Source organism: Pelophylax lessonae, assembly GCF_965119305.1.
Source record: "Pelophylax lessonae genome assembly, chromosome: 6".
Taxonomy (NCBI): Eukaryota; Metazoa; Chordata; class Amphibia; order Anura; family Ranidae; genus Pelophylax; species Pelophylax lessonae.
In genome coordinates, this window is record NC_138773.1 from 67,281,946 (window position 1) to 67,301,579 (window position 19,634).

Consider the following 19,634-nt stretch of genomic DNA (forward strand, 5'->3'; position numbering starts at 1 on the left):
TCGGCCGACAGACAGCAGATTTTCAAGACTGGGCATGCTCAGAAAAGAAAAAAGACAAGGAAAGTTAACCATCACATGACATCACTTCTGCAGTCGGCTGTTGGCCGACAAAATTCGTGTGCAGTCTTTTGCAGTTTTCAACAGACACGACAGCCCTGGGACAAAAGACGGCCGATCGGTCGGCCGACGATCGGTACGTGTGTACGCGGCAAAACTCTCCACGCCCGTTTACGTTTACAAGGTATCACCCCAAATCTTGCTCATATTAATGCTCATTCACTACAATAACAGCTGCATGATGGGAATCGTAGCTTCTCACAGCAGTGCCAGTGTGAGCAGATGTGATGCATCAACTGCCATGACACCTTTCCTAGCCAGTCAAAGCTGCATTTTGTGAATGGACGCAATGACATCACACCACTTTATAAGGTACAATATCTCACGAAAGTGTGTACACCCCTCACATTTTTTGTAAATATTTTCTTACCGGATGACGGTCAACCCCTCCTACACTAAAACTCCCTATATGCTCCTCCTCAATTATTCCATCAGGCTGCCTTGGGCGATTCTCAATGCTCACAATAATGCTGTTTGGGAATGTGTTAATTCTTGTAAAGTTTGAATAAAAAAAAAAAAAAAAGAGACCCTGCCAGCAACACGCAGGCAAATGCACAGAGAATCAAGTATTTAAAATGCATAGTTGCAGCAATTTTCATTCCATGCATGATTTTAATTTACTTGAAATGTACCTCCTTGCAAATCATAGCTCTTTCCTCTTTAAATAACTGGCTGTGCTGGCCCAGCTCCTCCACCCCTCCCTTCACCTTGCTACATAACCTGCTCAGGAAAGAGGGAAGGGGAATATTACAGAGTATAACTTGAGTGAAAAGCTCTGTTCCTGCTGGAGTTGCTGAAATCACATCCAAGATGGCGGCGCCCAGCAGCAGTCATGGGGCTTTACGATGTCTACATAACAGGCTTTCACAGGTAAATAAAATGCATAAAATACAATAAATGCTCATATAAACTTAGTGCTGGGTCACACTTATGCGATGCGGGAAGGCTGCGAATTCGCAGTCTGTTCCCGCATCGCAAACGCACCCTTGGCAGTTCACACTGCCATATGCGATACGCTGGGGGTGTCAATGAAATGTTAACGACACCCCCAGTTTGATCGCATATCGCAGTGCGATCTTTACTGTTCGCACAGGATCGGATCGCACAAGTGTGAACCACTGTGTGATCCGATCCTGATGCGGCTGAAAAAAAGGGTCATGTGCACTTTTCTGCGGGTGCAGTGCGAATTTAGCTATACAAAGTGTATGGCTGAATTCGCACCGCACAGCCGATCGCATGTAATGAAGGAGCAGTGCGCTCCGATATTACATGCGATCGCCGCAGCTGCAAGAGTGTGAACCGGCACTTAGGGGAGGATTTTTGCTAAAATGGTCAGGGTCTCTAAGGTTATGCAGTGATATCAGATGCGGTTTACAGCATTAGCATTCATCCTTATAAGGGTTTTACCAAATGCTGTACCAAAAAATTAAGTAGCAAATATTTTTTTTTTTTTAAACTGATGCTTTGAAATGCAGCAGTGTGAATTTAGTCTAATTACAAGCCTGGTTTAATGCTGACAACTCAGCAGGTTTTCCCCACCTCCAATAATGTAACTGGCTGGGGTCCAGGTGTGAATTGAAGCTACATGTTTTACACAAGGTCTTTAGCAACCAGCCTGTCTCCGAATAACCCAATCCACAGATAGGACAGGACTAAACTGGACACGAGACACAAAGGTGAACTTGTGTGGAAGACCTCTTTAAACAAAAATAATAAAAAAAACAACAGAGCCTCAGATGGGAAGGACAGTGAACAAGTGCTTACAGCATATCCAGGATACCATGCAAATTGGCAGCAGTTTACAAGCCACAGATAGCAAGAAGGTGGCTGCGGCACAAGCATACGCAAATAAAATTAACAGCTCCAGCACATCCACTGCAAGCAGCAAGACACTCACAAAATAAGTGAATTAAAAATGTCATAAATGTGCAAGCTACAAATGCTTGGGTAAAAAATAAAATTAAATTCACCTAGCTGATTAGGGGAGTGGCTGACCAAATCCCGAATGGGAGGCATGCCTATGAAAAAGCAAAAAAAAAAAAAAAAAAAGTATATATATGAAAAAATGGATTTTTGTAAGAACTTACCGTAAAATCCTTTTCTCTTAAGCTCATTGACAGACGTAGTCTTCTTGATTCTCAAGAGCTGGGTTATGTTGTCTCCGCAGGAGTAGGACTAGGCAGAATGACAAAAACGTTCTGGCTCCACCCTAGGGGGCAGTCCCTGAGGGTATATCCTCCCTCTCTCTGCTACAGGGAATCAGTTCTGTTTAAAGCAGTACAGAGAAATTAACCCAACCCAACTCAATGATAGAGGGGCGGGTACTACGTCTGTCAATGAGCTTAAGAGAAAAGGATTTTACGGTAAGTTCTTACAAAAATCCATTTTTCTCTATCGCTCATTGACAGACGTAGTCTTCTTGATTCTCAAGAGCTGGGACATCCAGAAGCAGTGCCACAAATGAGGGGTGGGATTGACAAAATCAAATCCAATCTAGTAGGCCCAACCGGTGCCAAACTAGAAGTTTTAAAGGCTCATTATAAACAAAGAATGAGACTAAAGAAAAAATTTTCCAACGGAAAAAAACCCTCGAGGAAGACCACTGGTCTCCTCAAATTGCGGCCTGCAAAACCTTGCGGCCAAATGAGGCATCAGACGATGCCATTACATCAATTTTATAATGTTTGGAGAAGGTATGCACCGACGACCAGGTAGCCGCCTTGCACACCTGGACCACTGACGCCTGATGGCGAAAGGCCCATGACGCACTAAGTGCCCGAGTGGAGTGCGCCTTAACAGGGAACGGGGGCTCCCGACCCTTAATAGAATAAGCCTGCACTATCGTCTGTCTGATCCATCTGGAAATGGTCGCGGCAGATGCAGGCAACCCCTTTTTGGGTCCATCTGGGATCACAAAAGGTGAATCCGTCTTGCGAAACGAGTCTGTCGTTTTCAAGTATACCCTGATCGCCCGGACCACATCCAAGGAGTGCAAAGCAAATTCCCGAGGATGACTGGGCTTAGGACACAGGGAAGGTAATACAATTTCTTCATTCAGATGAAATTCTGAAACTACTTTTGGTAGGAAGGATGGATTCGGACGAAGAACCACCTTATCTCTATGAACCACCAGGTATGGTGAACGACAAGATAATGCGGCCAGTTCTGACACCCTGCGTGCAGAAGTAATAGCCACCAAGAAGGCCACCTTCTGGGACAACGTGGGTAGAGGAATCTCCCTAATATCTTCAAAGGGAGGTTTCTGAAGAACCGACAACACTAAATTAAGATCCCAGGGGGGTAACGGCGCGCGCACTGGCGGAGCCAGATGTCGCACCCCCTGGATGAAATTCTGCACCAAGGAATGAGTAGCCAAAGGCTTCTGAAAGGAGATGGCTAATGCTGAGACCTGACCCTTGATAGTACTCAAGGCCAGTTTCTGCTCAACCCCTTGTTGCAGAAAAGCCAATATTCGACTAATCGAATAAGACCGAGGACGGAACCCCAAAGGTTCACACCATGCAATGTAGGACTTCCATGTGCGATGATAAATCTTTCTGGAAGTCGCTTTCCTTGCTTCAACTAGAGTAGGAATAACTGAAGCTGACAAACCTTTGTCTTTCAGCACCTGGGTCTCAATAGCCAGGCCGTTAAAGCCAGCGATCGTAAAGCAGGATGGAAGATCGGTCCCTGAGACAGTAGATCCTCTCTGAGAGGAAGTCTCCACGGGACGTCCGCCACCAGTCTGACCATGTCGGCGTACCAAGCTCGACGAGGCCAGTCCGGAGCTACCAGGATTACTGGGATTCCTTCCTCCTCTACCCTGCGAAGAAGTCTTGGCAGTAACGCGAGAGGAGGGAAGGCATATATTAGCTGGTATTGCCCCCACGGGGCGATCAGTGCGTCTGCGGTTTCTGCTAGAGGATCGCGGGAGCGAGCCACGAATCTCTGAACTTTCCTGTTGAATCGTGATGCCAACAGATCCACATCCGGGGTGCCCCACCGTAGGCACAACTGGTGGAAAACGTCTGGATGGAGGGACCATTCCCCCTGATCCAGGGTCTGACGGCTGAGATAATCTGCCTGCCAATTCTCCACCCCCGGAATGAACACCGCAGAGATTGCTGGAACAAATCGTTCCGCCCAGCGAAGAATGCAAGCCACTTCTTTGGCCGCTCGGACACTCTTGGTGCCCCCCTGGTGATTGACATAAGCCACGGCCGTGGCATTGTCCGACTGGATCCGAACCGGGCTGCCCTGGAGCTGCTCGGTCCAGTGAATCAGACAAAGTCTGATCGCTCTCAGTTCCAATACATTTATCGGTAATCTGGATTCTTCCGGGGACCAAAGTCCCTGGGCAGATAATTGACCGAGAATTCCTCCCCATCCGGATAGACTGGCATCCGTGGTCACTATCGTCCAATATATTGGCAGAAATGACTTTCCCTGGCTGAGCATTGGAGACCGAAGCCACCAAACCAGAGACTCTCTGGTCTGTTTGCTCAATCGTATCTGATTGTCCAGGGATTCCGGATTCCGATTCCATCTGAGGAGAATCTCTTGCTGAAGAATTCGGGTATGGGACTGGGCAAATGGGACTGCTTCGAATGAAGCCACCATCAACCCCAGAACCCTCATGCAAGTCCGAAGGGAAGACCAGCTGTTGGACAGTAACAACTGGACTGCTGATTGAATCTTTCGAAGTTTCCCTACCGGAAGAAACACTCTTGTCCTGACTGTGTCTAGAATTAGACCCAGATATTCGAGCCTCTGGGTGGGAACCAGAAAGGACTTTTGCTGGTTCACCAGCCACCCGAATTCCTGTAAAGAAATCATAGTAATTTCTATGTTTTGTAGCAAGGTCTGAGGAGACTCTGCATGAAGCAGAAGATCGTCTAGGTAACCTAGAATCGATATACCTCTTTGGCGCAGAAGTGCCAACATTGGGGCCAACACTTTTGTGAAGACCCGCGGAGCCGTGGCGAGACCGAAAGGTAACGCCACAAACTGATAGTGGTTCTCCTCTACGGAAAAGCGTAGAAAACGCTGATGTCCTGCGAAAATGGGAATGTGAAGATAGGCGTCCTTGATGTCTATGGACGCTAGGACATCCCCTGGATGCAGGAAGGCTGCTACCGTGCGAATGGACTCCATTCTGAATCTTCTTATGTTGACGAAAGAATTGAGTGCTCTTAAGTCCAGAATTGGACGCACTTTGCCCTCTTTCCTGGGTATTGTAAACAGGTTTGAATAAAACCCTTGAAACCGTTCTGTCCAAGGAACGTGGACTACCACTCCTTGTTGTAGTAGATCTGTGACTGCTCTCCGCAGATCTTCTAGACGATCCGGAGATAGTCGGATATTGGAAGGGAAGAATCGCGCCGGTGGGAGAGATCGAAACTCGATCTTGTACCCTGACTTTATGACTTCGCAAACCCATTTGTCCGGGATTCTGGAAAGCCATGGATCCGGGAACCGGCGAAGACGTCCCCCCACCCCAGTTATGGGTGGGGGCGCACCTTCAGGCTTTGGATGGTTTATCTTCAGGTCTGGAGGGGGCGGGCTTTTGCTTGCCCGACCAACGACCCCTGATGCCTCCTGCAGGAGGCTTGGAGGACTTAGTTTTTTCACCCGCTGGACGAAAAAACCTCTTGTGAGCAGAAAAAGAAGGCCCTCGTCTTTGACGAGTTCCTCTACCTTTAACATTTTGCGGTAAAAAGGTGCTTTTTCCACCGGTGAGATCCTTAATGATCTCATCTAAGTTGGCTCCAAATAGACGTTCTCCTGAAAAGGGGATATTAGCCAATGCTTTCTTGGAACCTTGGTCGGCTATCCAACCTTTTAGCCACAGTGTGCGCCTGAGAACCACTGCTGAGACTGATGCTCGCGCCATTAATGGAGTGGCGTCTAACGCCGCATCACATACAAACTGTAACCCCTGTATCATTTGTTCCAACAAATCTGATACCGCCTGAGGGACTTCTTCTAAGTCCCGGCGTAACCACTTGGTCCATTCAGTTACAGCCTGCGAAACCAGACCAATAGCAATTATTGGCCTGAAAGCTGATCCAATCAAGGAAAACATGGTGCGAGACATAGCTTCTATCTTGCGATCCACTGGATCTTTAAAAGACGGAGCGTCTTCCAAAGGAATAACCGTGGCTTTATTCAATCTAGTAATTGGTGAATCCACCACAGGTGGTTCTGTCCATTTCTTAATAAGGGTTTCCTCAAACGGATAACGCCTGTCAATGCGTTTGGAAATATTAAAAGTGCGTTTTGGCAGACGCCATTCTTCATCGATTGGATTGCCAAAACATTTGGGCAATGGAAAAACCTTTGCCACTTTGATGCGCTTTTTAGTCCCAAAAGGGATCTCAGTTTCAGCTATTTCTGATGGAATACCCTGTAACCTTAAAGTCTCTTGAACAGATATAATGAGTGCGTTTACCAACGCTTCCTCTCGGGCTATGGCGGATGCCGAAACATCCTCCTCACTGTCTGAAGAGACAGGACCCGAGACACCAATACCAGATGAAGTACCTGCAACTGCAGAAATAGGCTCAGAGTCTGAATCCGAGGTTTCAGATAATAAGGGGTTAGGCGGGGGTCGCTTTCTTGCGCCCTGTCCCTGACAAGCCACTTCCACCCGGGACACAAAAGTTTCCATAATGGCTGACAAAGATTCAATTGTCAATGGGGTGCTGGAGGATCCCGCAGACCCCTCGAGGGGATCCGGAGGAGATACATGAGTGGCAGGGTCCATGTTAATACAGGACACTTTTGCCAGCAATAAACAAAAAAACTCTTTTTTTTTTTTTTTTTTTTTGTGTGTCTCCCCCTAGCGCAATAGCGCCCCTCAGAGTACCTGCTTCTCGATCCCAGAGAGAGAGAGAGAGACCCCCAAGGCTCACCAACCGATGCAGTGCAGTTTCCAACAAACTGCAGCCAGCGTCTGTCTTACACAGACTGGAAGGAGCTGTTTGCTTTTTCCCGGGCAGAAGGCGTGGCTCCGCCCCCTGTGTACGCCTTCCGGCGTTCCCAGCCCTCCACGAGGAAGCTGGGCTCACAAAACATGGCCGCCCCCATAGAAGAGACATAAGACTCCAAAAACATGGCGGCCGGCGTGACCTGAGGACATACATGCATTCGGTCTACGGCAAAATGGCGGCGGACCGCCGATATCGTCTTCCCAGCACATCCACCTGCACTCTGCTGAGAGGTGACATATGGATCTACAGAGATACACTGCACATAAGGTAGGATTATACCTCCTATGTTTGCTGTAATGTTACAGTCTGCTGGGTAGAGTGTTAGCTCTTGAACCAAGTCCACTTCCCACAACACATGCTGTATTACAAGGGGGACTTGTAAGTGTCAGATATATACTGACCATATATGGAGGGGCCCATAATATATACTGCCTCATAAATGAGGAAAAAAAGGGAACGTTTTACTCACCATACCGAACCGACAGGCACCCTCTCTTCATAATACCCTCTCCACCGAGGTGGGGGTTTGTGGACGCCTCGACTCTCTGGTCCTGGCGTCCAAGCGAGCTTTTAACTCGCAAAGTCAGTCCCTTTACTGGGACTCCGTCGCGGCCGACTCAGCGCACTGGTCTGCACGCGCTTTTAGGCAGAGACCGGGGTGACCACTGGATTCACATCCAGCCCGTCGCCCGGCCCCGCATACTTACTTGAATATGTCGCGGCCGACCAAGCGCAATGCCTGGTCTGCACGCGCTCGTAGGCCGGCTGGGGTGACCACAAGTGTCGCCCAGTCCGGCATTTTTGCTTGAAGATCTCACAGGAAAAAAACACTGGAGAAAACTACCTAAAAAATGTCTTTTTCTTAAAGAAAAAAAGTCTTGCCAGGACCAAAAGATCCCAGCAAGGAACTTAGGTCCTTACTCCTGACTAGACAGAAAAAAACTGATTCCCTGTAGCAGAGAGAGGGAGGATATACCCTCAGGGACTGCCCCCTAGGGTGGAGCCAGAACGTTTTTGTCATTCTGCCTAGTCCTACTCCTGCGGAGACAACATAACCCAGCTCTTGAGAATCAAGAAGACTACGTCTGTCAATGAGCGATAGAGAAACATTATTGCTTATAGATCCATTTTATCCTGCTCTTCCACATGGCTCTCTTACTATTCAAGCAAATAAAGTTACAGGTTCTATGGCTACACATGTGATCACAGCAGGTGTCTATATAACCAATTAAACAAAATAACGGCAGTGTAAAGGAAAGGTTGCTAAATGCAATACGTTTGAAAGGTATTATGAAAATCTACACAACATATAAAACTTCATCCAGAAAGCCATATTTTGCATTCAGTACCATTAAAGGGTGCAATTAGCCGTGCAAAATCACCCTCTTGGCAATCAGCTGCGAGAATCCCAGCAGGGGTTCCCGCTATTACCTGCGAATAGGCAGCGCCACTGAAAGCAAAAGGAGGCTTCCAGCTCTCGCAGCTAATCGCACATACTCACATGTAATCTCCCATGCAGCGATCGGCCCTGGACGCAGACTGCGAGTGGGCACAATCAACTGCAAGAGCCAGTAGCCTCCCACTGCTTTTCAATAGGGCTACCTACCTAATTGCTGAGCAGGTACATTTGCAAGTGTGAAGGAAGGAAGGGGAAAACAAAAAAAAACATTCTGTACATTTCTGCAATAAATGCACATCTGCCCAATTTTTTGTCTATACAGTGAGCACAAAATACCTGATGATCTTCAAGATATCCATAGAGCTTCTAACTTCCTGTTTGAGCTGACAACACACCCGGGGCGGAGCTGACAACACACCCGGGGCGGAGCTGACAACACACCCGGGGCGGAGCTGACAACACACCCGGGGCGGAGCTGACAACACACCCGGGGCGGAGCTGACAACACACCCGGGACGGAGCTGACAACACACCCGGGACGGAGCTGACAACACACCCGGGACGGAGCTGACAACACACCCGGGACGGAGCTGACAACACACCCGGGACGGAGCTGACAACACACCCGGGACGGAGCTGACAACACACCCGGGACGGAGCTGACAACACACCCGGGACGGAGCTGACAACACACCCGGGGCGGAGCTGACAACACACCCGGGGGGGAGCTGACAACACACCCGGGGCGGAGCTGACAACACACCCGGGGCGGAGCTGACAACACATCCGGGGCGGAGCTGACAACACATCCGGGGCGGAGCTGACAACACTGCTTGGGATTTCAGCGTAGCAGCAGCACTTTTTTCTCAGCTCAAACAGTAAGCTAGAAGCGCAGTGGATTTCTGGCACACCAACAGGTATTTTTCCTGTACCAATGTGCATGCAATGCAGAGATATAATGAATGTTTGTTTTGCCCACATACAGTATCTCACAAAAGTGAGTAAACCCCTCATATTTTTGTAAATATTTTATTATATTTTTTCATGTGACAACACTGAAGAAATTACACTTTGCTACAATGTAAAGTAGTGAGTGTACAGCTTGTATAACAGTGTAAATTTGCTGTCCCCCTCAAAAGCACACCCCTAACTGAAAATGTCCATATTGGGCCCAATTAGCCATTTTCCCTTCCTGGTGTCATGTGACTCAGGGTTACAGGCTCTCAGGTGTGAATGGAAAACAGGTGTGTTAAAGTTGGTGTTATCGCTCTCACTTTCGCATACTGATCACTGGAAGTTCAACATGGCACCTCATGGCAAAGAACTCTCTGAGGATCAGAAAAAAAAGAATTGTTGCTGAACATAAAGATGGCTTAGGCTATAAGATGATTGCCAAGACCCTGAAACTGAGCTGCAGCACAGTGGTCAAGGCCATACAGCAGTTTAACAGGACAGGTTCCACTCAGAACAGGCCTTGCCATGGTCGACCAAAGTAGTTGAGTGCACGTGCTCATCGTCATATCCAGAGGTTGTCTTTGGGTAATCAACATATGAGTGCTGCCAGCATTGCTGCAGAGGTTGAAGGGGTGGGGGGGGGGGGATCAGCCTGTCAGTGCTCAGACCATACCCTGCACACTGCATCAAATTGGTCTGCATGGCTGTCGTCCCAGAAAGAAGCTTCTTCTAAAGATGATTCACAACAAAGCCCGCAAACGGTTTGCTGAAGAAAAGCAGACTAAGGACATGGATTACTGGAACCATGTCCTGTGGTCTGATGAGACCAAGATAAACTTATTTGGTTCAGATGGTGTCAAGCGTGTGTGGAGGCAACTAGGTGAGGAGTACAAAGACAAGTGTGTCTTGACTACAGTCAAGCATGGTGGTGTGAGTGTCATGGTCTGGGGCTGCATGTGTGCTGCTGGCACTGGGGAGCTACAGTTCATTGATGGAACCATGAATGCCAACATGTACTGTGACATATTGAAGCAGAGCATGATCTCCTCCCTTCGGAGACTGGGCTGCAGGGCAGTAGTCCAACATGATAATGACCCCAAACACACCTCCAAGACGACCACTGCCTTGCTAAAGAAGGGGAGGGTAAACGTGATGGACTGGCCAAGCAATTCTCCAGACCTAAACCCTATTGAGCATCTGTGGAGCATCCTCAAACGGAAGGTGGAGGAGCGCAAGGTCTCTAAGATCCACCAGCTCTTGTGATGTCATGGAGGAGTGGAAGAGGACTCCAGTTGCAACCTGTGAAGCTCTGGCAAACTCCATGCCCAAGAGGGTTAAGGCAGTGCTGGAAAATAATGGTGGCCACACAAAATATTGACACTTTTGGCCCAATTTGGACATTTTCCCTTAGGGGTGTACTCACTTTTGTTGCCAGCGGTTTAGACATTAATGGCTGTGTGTTGAGTTATTTTGAGGGGACAGCAAATTTACACTGTTATACAAGCTGTACACTTCTTTACACTCTAGCAAAGTGTAATTTCTTCAGTGTTGTCACATGAAAAGATAATAAAATATTTAGGGGTGTACTCACTTTTGTGAGATACCGTATACACTGTAAAAGGAAACTTAACGTAACTTATACTGGCTGACATTTCACACAACAGACTTGAAAGTGCTTTAGATACCATTCTGATTGTTTAATCTTACTACAGTGCAGTTTTTAGGGTGGCTAAAGACTATCAAATCAATCACCAAGAAGGATGAGTAAAGGATTTGCAATGCTCCAAGCCGGCACATCACTTGTGTTATCTTGTTCTGGTACTTGTTTGTCCTGTCCTTCTGTACTAACCAAATGAAAACCATAGCACCCATACCCACCCTTTTATTTTTCTAGCTAAGCACCCTTTTAAATATATAAAAGATATATAAAGATTAACACTAGATGAAAAGTAACCTAAAGAGAAATTTCCTAAAGCATAATCAAACCAATACTTGAGTAATTTGAAGGGGGGGGGGGGGGAAGCACAATCTTTATTTTGTAGAGTGCAAAGGTGAGCTTTCCCTGCAGCAGCTTGTGCCTCTAGGCAGCGGGAGCTTCCCCTGCCGCAAAGCACCAACACCCCCCCCATGTTGAGGGCATGTGGCCTGGTATGTGGCTCGCTCGTCCCCTCCCCCTTCCTGCCCTATCGGGCTGCGTGCTCGGATAAGGGTCTGGTATGGATTTTGGGGGGGGCCCCACACCGTTTTTTCGGCGTGGGGCTACCCTCAAATTCCATACCAGACCCGAAGGGCCTGGTTTGGAACCTGGGGGGGACCCCCACGCAGTTTTTTTCCCATTTTTGGCGTGGAGTTCCCCCTCAAGATTCTCACAGCGCAAGCCGCGTCGCAAGTCGGATCATCCTGATCCGACTTGCGGTGCGACTTCCATTCAAATCAATAGGCTTCCATAGGGAACCTTTGATTTTGAATGGAGACAGAAAAAACGCTGCTAAAAGCAACGTAGCCAAACGTGCAATAATGCCAATGGAAAAAGCTACTGAAAGCACGTTTAACAGCTGCTTTTACCCGGCGTCAGAACTAGCTTTGCAGCACGTTTTTTCTAACGTCCCGTGTACATGGAGCCTAAAAGGATTTATTACTTACCTTGTGAAGTTCTTGTCCAGCGCAGCCATCTGCGGTGTGGGCAGCTGAAGCCGCAGTGTCCCGCTTCCTGAAGTCGCGAGTCCCAGAATGCTATATCTCGTCACTTCTGATGCAGGCGCGTCATCCCACAGCTGGTTTAAAAGTCATTGCGCATGCCCAGAAGCTGCTCTCGTGCCTGCAACGGAAGTGACGAGTGACACTGGTGCAGGCGCATTGACTCCTGGGATTGATGACACTCATCTCCCAGGAGTCAATGCAAAGCAGGAAATGACGTCGGCGGCCGCATAAGGAGGAAGTGGAAGGAAGGGAAGATATTTTTCATTAAAAATAAGGTAAGTGAAAAAAAAAAAAAAAAAATAGCCAATTTGATTTTAGAAAGATATATAGGTAAGAATGATGTAAAGTGTAAAATTAGGGTGGAATCCGCTTTAAATTAGCCTCTTGCAATCCTCTGTATGGCAGTACTCAGACTGGGAGTCAATCAGGTTGCATGGAACAAGGAACATGCTGATAGAAGAAAAAAAAAATAGAAAAAACAGAAAGCTGATCTAAGCATTCTCCCGCTTCTCTTTTACTGTCCAATCAGCAGGCTGAGAGATGAAAAGGGCACCAGTGTATCCCTTCTAGAGCCTATATCTAACAAAGTGTTGTCATCCAGTTGCCTTTGCTGTGTAAGAGCTTTTATCAACAGGTTTTGGTTTGTGTTGATGGCGTCGGTTTGCAACAATCCTGAGATAGGTGTCAATTTTGACCTCTTCCTGGCCTGCTTCAAGCAGATTTTGCACTCCCATTGTAAAGGAATGCAAAAACTGATTGAAGCTAACAAAAGTCAGTCAACACAGGACCTAAATCTCACAACTGAATGGAGAGAAATACAAATCTTCTCAGGTAAAACCATCAGTATAAGTATTATATTTATGTATTTAGTTTTCATTAGAAATGTATTTAGGTGCTTAGCTAGAGTTCAGCATAAAAAATTAACACACAAGGGTAAGCATATTATTTTTTAACATAGCGGATGACCAGCAATGTTAGAGAAAAATTAAATCTGGCCAGCGTGGCTCGATACCCCCCTGAGCTGTCCCAACTAGATTTGGTAGCCTGAAGGTTAAGCTTTCCAGGTATATTCTCTAAATTCCTATACTCTGGTGATCTCAGGGACAAGTCCACTGAGCACCAGACGGTCTCCCGGTTCTGTCTATGGATGTTTACAAGGTTGTTTGCACTGTGGTATTCTATCTATACACTGGACTATACTGTTGCCTATTTCCTTGTATTGAACATTGTTTTGTATTGTATACTGTGTTTGTGGACGGTACCTTCTTTGCCATTGTAATTTTCTTGTTCGAACAAGTCTAAGTTTTCTAATAAACTTTGCAGATTTAAAAAAAAAAAAAAAAAAGTTTTTTGACTTACCCTAAAATCCATTTCTCTGATGTTCATTGATGGACACAGCTCCTGATATTAATAACCATTGGGTTATACTGCCCCCACAGGAGTAGGATACTAGGCAGAAAAGAATTCTGGCTACACGCATGGGCAGTCACAAGGGGGGTATACTCCCTCTCTCTGCTATAGCCACTAGCTATACTTACTTCTGCCTAGTCAGGAGTAAAGACCTATTTCCTTGCTGGGATCTTTTGGTCCTGGCAAAAATTTTTTAGATAGAATTTTTTTTTCTGCTGGATTTTTTCCTGTTAGATCTACCCCCTCCTTCCCGCTGGCTCCCCCCCCCCCCCATGCTGGGGCTATTTAGGTGGTGTGGCCACTTTCCTGGGATAGGGGCAGGGTGCTAACTGACGATGGGGGGGGGCTCCGTCGGCGATCGAACAAGCGTGCGGAGAGGGGTTAGGGTTGTACCCGGTGGGGAGCTACTGCCAGGGCCCCACTGCCATACCTGGATCTGTCCTTGAGGCCTGGTCTCCCCCCTGGGTCGCTGTAAGCCTCGTAGTGCTACCATTTTGTTGTAGCCTGTGTTTCTATACACAGCGGCCATGTTTGTGTAGTTCGGTGGCCATTTTCTTGTGGTTTCCTATTGGAAATAGTGGCAGCCATAACAGTGGAGCCCTGTGGGCGGCGATTTCGGCGGTGGGAAGCCCTCCTCATCTCCTGGTGCTGACTCCTTGATCCATTTTATTTCCTGATCACCACATGAATGGTGCAGATTTTCCTGGTGGCTGCAGGTGCCTGTTTCTGTGGGTGGTGAGTCTGGTTGGGTCCTCTCCCTCTCTGCTGATAATCGGCTAACAAAACGCCAGGATCTATGGTGCCGAGGGATAATAAACAAAAAATTCTAGCTTCTTGCCATATGAACTGGCCAATGCTACACTGAACACGCAAAAAGCGTGATTATCCTACTGTCCCTTAAAGGGAAACTATTAGTTGCGGTCAGTTTAAAGCTGCCCATAGACAGTTTGAATCTTGGCAGGTTTAGCAAGAACCTGCTGAGATTGGAGCTATGTATGGGCAGGCAGAATGCACCGAAATTGAATTGGGTACAACCAGCCAGTCAGATTTTACATGCGCTTATTGCTAGCGGATGTGTCCTCCTCGCAAGGACGGCTTCTCCCGCCAGGAGAACATAATGGCTCTGTAGGAGGGATTCCCCATCAACACAAGCTGTGTTGATGGCGTAATCAAGCCATTTTCTTTCCTGCAACCTGTAGTTGCAGGAAAGAAAATTGTCCCATCTATGGGCAGCCTTAGGCTTCATTCAGATCAGCATTGATACCTGCTCTGTGTGCAGGCTATGTTATTACACCTGCCCCAGGCTACGTGCAGGCAGCCCATAGAGGTGGATGAAGACAGCGGCTGCACAGACCCAGCCGCAGGTCAAAATCTGACAGTTTATATTGTTTATTTTCCATTATGTGTATGAAACGTTTACCTTTGGACACAGGGTGCTTCCAAAATATTTAGGTGGAGTGGCATACTGGGCTCTCTCACAAAGCAGACCACCGTCTTACCAAGTGCTATAAATCCATATGGTTCCTATGAGCCTAGCCGAGTGGGGGATAAACCTGTTCTGACTTATTGAGCAATGCACTGGTTTTGAACAGATATGAACTGCAGGAGATCAAATTACATTAGGCTTTTCTGGATAATCACAGTATAGTAGTAAATCACTGCAACAAACATGCTGCCAGCAGCCTTAGCACCTCACCCACTGGTGGTAAATGGTACATTTTTTGTCTGACCTCATATTAGGGCATGCAGGAAAAGGGGTGTGTAGTTTTGAGGTGCTGCATGATCAATTCATTTTTAAAATACTGCCAGATTACCAAGACATTCTGGGATTGCAGCAGGGCAGCTCCAGCTCTTGGCTGTCACAAAGGAGCACAGACATAAATAAAGTGCTCCTCTGTGGCAGCCAAGGGATTCAGAACTGCCTTCTGCAGTGGAAATCTGGGTCACAAGACTCTACTCTTAAGGGCCAATGTGATCAGGTTAACAGCAACCTAGAAGATACTTACTGTGTGTGTCCACAAAAAAGAAAAAAACAAGTTGACCAGTTATTGAAATCCCATGCCAAGGGCAGTTCATTTCAGAGTATTTCTATCTTACAAATATGTCAGTTTTTAAGGGCAATCGAACAGAAACTAATGGCAACATTATAACCTAGGGGCGGGAATTACAAAGGTTAAAAACTGCAGCTTTTAAATGTTATTAGTGCCAAGTCATGAAAAGTCCACTGGAGTCCAATCAATCGCACTGCTGAATAAATCATAAAAAAAAATAAATTACTTTTTAGAACAAAGACGTAAAACCCACCTCCAGCAAGTTATTAACATCCCTGCAAATTATTAACATCCCTGCCACTTTCCCCCCTTCCCTTTAACGGTTTGCTGGCATTAGGAGAAAAAAAACCTTCTAAATGCGATCATGTAACACTCCAGTCAGGAGGCAGAGACCTTTGAGTGTTCATGACACTGCCTGCGTGATGTAGACCCTTCCAATTGGCTGTCCAGTGCTGGATTAGTGCCCCCCCAAGGGCAAGGGCCACCAGAGAAGTATCTGGGCAGTGGACTTAAGCGAGTATACCTAGCCGCTTTAAATGCCCTAATTCCCCCTCAGGTAATAATGCACTATTTAAAGAATAAAGCAACCTAGGGACAATAATATGACCATTTCTATCACACTGCACTGAAATGTTACCAAGTAGAGCGAATGAGTAAAGGGCAATATACACTGTTAAAAGGGACCTTTTCTCTGGAAAAAGATAAAAACAAAAAAGTCAGCAGCTACAAACACTGTAGCTGTTGACTTTCAATAAGCCAGCACTTGCCAGTGCAGGGGGACCAGAACTGTGATCACCCAGGCTGGTTCTTCACAGGTCTATGGGTCCCAGGTGACACCATCTTGGATTTGGAAAGCTGGCTGTGACTTCTAGGTGCTTCACAGCTGGCCTCCCACTGCGCATGTGCGAGTAGCACTGCACTTTTTCAATGGATTTGCAGCTTCCTGGGACCTGTGACATGCCCCAAGAGGTTGCAGGCAGGGAGCTTGGGCCAAATTTGCACTTGGCTCGCCAAGGCAACTTGAGCGGAAGTGGAGTTGGTACCTGTCAGAAATAGGTACCTGCTTCAAGAAAAAAATTAAACATACGAATCAAATGTGGTGGTGGTGGTGCAGTGTGTGTACAGATACTGGCATTTAGAAAGCACTTTGTATTAATTTATAGTTTAGCCTAGGTTCACACTGGTGCACCGCATTCCTGTGCACATCACATAGGATGTCTGTGCGGTGTGATTTGAACAATACATTTTGTATGGCACAAATTGCATCACATTTACACAAAAATGGTGCAGGACCTGAATCCGATGGTATTGCAAGGGTGCTCATACCCATGCAATGAGATTCTGGTAATGGCACTGCGTTTTGCAATCTGTTTCAGGGTGTCATTATTCTGACATTGATACCCGCAGCAGATTGCATTGACCCTGTGCGATTGGCAAGCAATGCGATGCGGGGAAACATAGTGAATCTTGTGCATTTCCCGCATCACATCAGTGTGAACCAGAGCTTAAGGTTGTAGATGTAATCAGTGTCTCAAGGCAGCATCTTGATCAGCTCATTCACTTAATTTGAAGAAATGAACTCCACTGTGTGTGACTAGTCCATATTTTTCACCACCACTTTGACAGCAGTGTAGATGCGGTAAGAACAAGAAGTGGATTATAGAAACATATACAAAGCTATAGAAATAAAAGCTGCTGGGAGCACGGCTCTAAAGAAGTAAACAACTCTATAAAAGGACAGATCCCTGCTCGGTATTCCAGTGACAACTCTTGCTGTTCACGCTCTATTATTCTTTAAAAAAAAAAAAAAAAAAGCTGAAGACATTAGGCCTCATTTATCCAAAGTGGCTAAACAGAAAGTATGTTGCCCACAGCAACCAGATGGCAACTCTAGGCCAGTTATAAAATGAGTATCTGTGTGGTTAAGTACAAAATCTGTTTCCTTTTGAAACTCTAGTGGATATTGTTGGGGTATAATAATCACCCACTAGAAGTGTTTTGAAACTACAGATGGAAGACTAACTGGCCCAAATTAATGGTTCTGTTAAGTAATGGAGCCTCATTGCTCCTGTGATATTTTCCATGTTGTACAATAACCAGACAACTGGGAGACAGACTGGCAACAATGGATACAGCAGGTGGGAATATTAAGAACTTTGGTTGAAAGGACATCAGATTGTACAGACTTCTTTAGATCTACCAAAAACTATGTAGTATAAGGGCCTACTTTAATGGATACAAATAGATTGGATAGATTATGTAGGCTCTTATATTATGTAGTACTGATATATGTAAAGGTAAATGTAAACTGATTACATGGTCAGATTGTAATGTGTATGGTGACACTAAGTTGTAGAAGTTGTAGAACTAAAAAAAAAAGGAAGGCATTCAATATGTGTGCTTTTAGTTCACTTATGTATTCCCTAAAGGAGGCCATAGATGATACAAGAAAATTGCTCGACTCCCCCATCAACACTGACTGTGTTGATGAGGCAACACCTCCCGCAGGGGTTAAGAGCGGCGAGCCCTTCCTGCCTGGGAGAACACAGTGATTATAGCTAGTGGGTATAGCCGCTGGCAATCGCATGCAAAAATCCGACATGGTTGAACCCAAGTCGATGGATGGATCGACTTTGGTACCATCAGCCTGCCCATTTATAGTTTGAATCTCGGCCAGTTCCTGCTAAACAGGCCAAAATTTAAACAGCCTATGGCCGGCTGGAAAATATTTGTTATAAAGTTCCGCTGTTGAAACAATCTAGTCTATATCCAGTTGAAAGCAGGCTTGAAGTAGAAGTGCCTGCTCTTGCTGAGCAAACGGTTGGGTCTCTATGACGTGGTCTGTTTAAAAAGGCCAGTGACTTTTTGTAGTAGTCAAAAAAGCAAGCAGAGGCGGGGCAGCGTCACAGAATGTCAGGCTGTGAATATGGTCAGTGTCTACTTTATTTTATACTGACAAAGCATGTTAGGGGTGGGAAAAGCAAAAGAATAGTGTACTACTATACAGATCTTTTGGCAGGCAAAACAGGTGTGTGTGTGTGCGTGTAGCTATGTGTTTAAGTTACTTGTGCTGTCCTTCAACATGGAAGTGAAAGCATATAAACTTCAGACACTAAAATATAATTTTCCTTGTACTTGTTTACATAATGCATGTTTCAATACATTCAAAATCCAGTTAAGCTTTAAGACTTTTCCAACAGGTAATTCACATGGACTTGCTAAGCAAACTAGTGTTTGGAGAAAAAACAGTGCATGCAATGTTTACCTGGCGGTGTTTCGGTCACAGTGTGCTCCTGACACACGACAGTGCTGCTTTCGGAATCTTGGTTTAATACTTTAGTGGCTGAACCCAGGCGGGCTGCGATGCCAGGAATCTGCTGCCCACGCTTCACAATAGACTTCTGGTCTTGGTGTCGGAATCGCGGTGGTACTTCACGGGGAGGGTATCGAGACACCGGTTGCTGCTGCTGTGGGCTGAGTGCTGTGGGCCGCTTGGCATTATTATTCTGAATGCTGGTTACGGTGGAAATGCCAATGTTTCCGTTGACAGGCTGAGGCTGGCTTAGTAGTTCATCTGGCACTGTGTGGTAAACAGAATGGAGTGGGAGTTAACAAACAAGGTCACATGCTGAAAACAACAGCTCTTAAATCAGTGAATTTAGCACCCTTAATATTTCCTTGCAGAAAACACATCGTAATGATTAGCTTCCGGTCACTCAATTTTGTACTTTAAAGATGCCAAACAATAAGAAAATAATCTAAAAGGGATGACCATCCTATGTGAAAATACCTTAGCCAAACAAAAATTCTAATACAACATGCAAATTACACATCAAGCCAGGGTACCTTGGACTTTTTTAATCAATGTACTTGTAATGAAAAATGCTGAGAACAAACAAACCAAATTCAGATCTGTAGTGTAAGAAAGGGAAAAAAAAGTGTAAAGACAGATAGGAAAAGGACAAATTTATGCTATTTACACAGGTAAGCAAATCGGCCCCTTTCACACCT

At 46.1% G+C, this 19,634-nt stretch overlaps 1 protein-coding gene across 5 annotated transcripts in view; it reads right to left on the reverse strand.

The window, feature by feature from the left end:
* TNRC6A (trinucleotide repeat containing adaptor 6A) overlaps nt 1-19,634 on the reverse strand; it is a 191,944-nt gene that overhangs the window by 56,853 nt on the left and 115,457 nt on the right. For 4 of the 5 annotated variants that reach the window (XM_082261069.1, XM_082261068.1, XM_082261071.1 and 1 more), the window contains 2 exons: nt 18,889-19,203; nt 2,088-2,135 (listed from right to left, as the gene is read on the reverse strand). In XM_082261069.1, coding sequence (XP_082117195.1) covers nt 2,088-2,135; nt 18,889-19,203 — 363 coding nt within the window. The remainder of the gene's footprint in view (nt 1-2,087; nt 2,136-18,888; nt 19,204-19,634) is intronic. The other variant, XM_082261070.1, reaches the window with a different exon arrangement.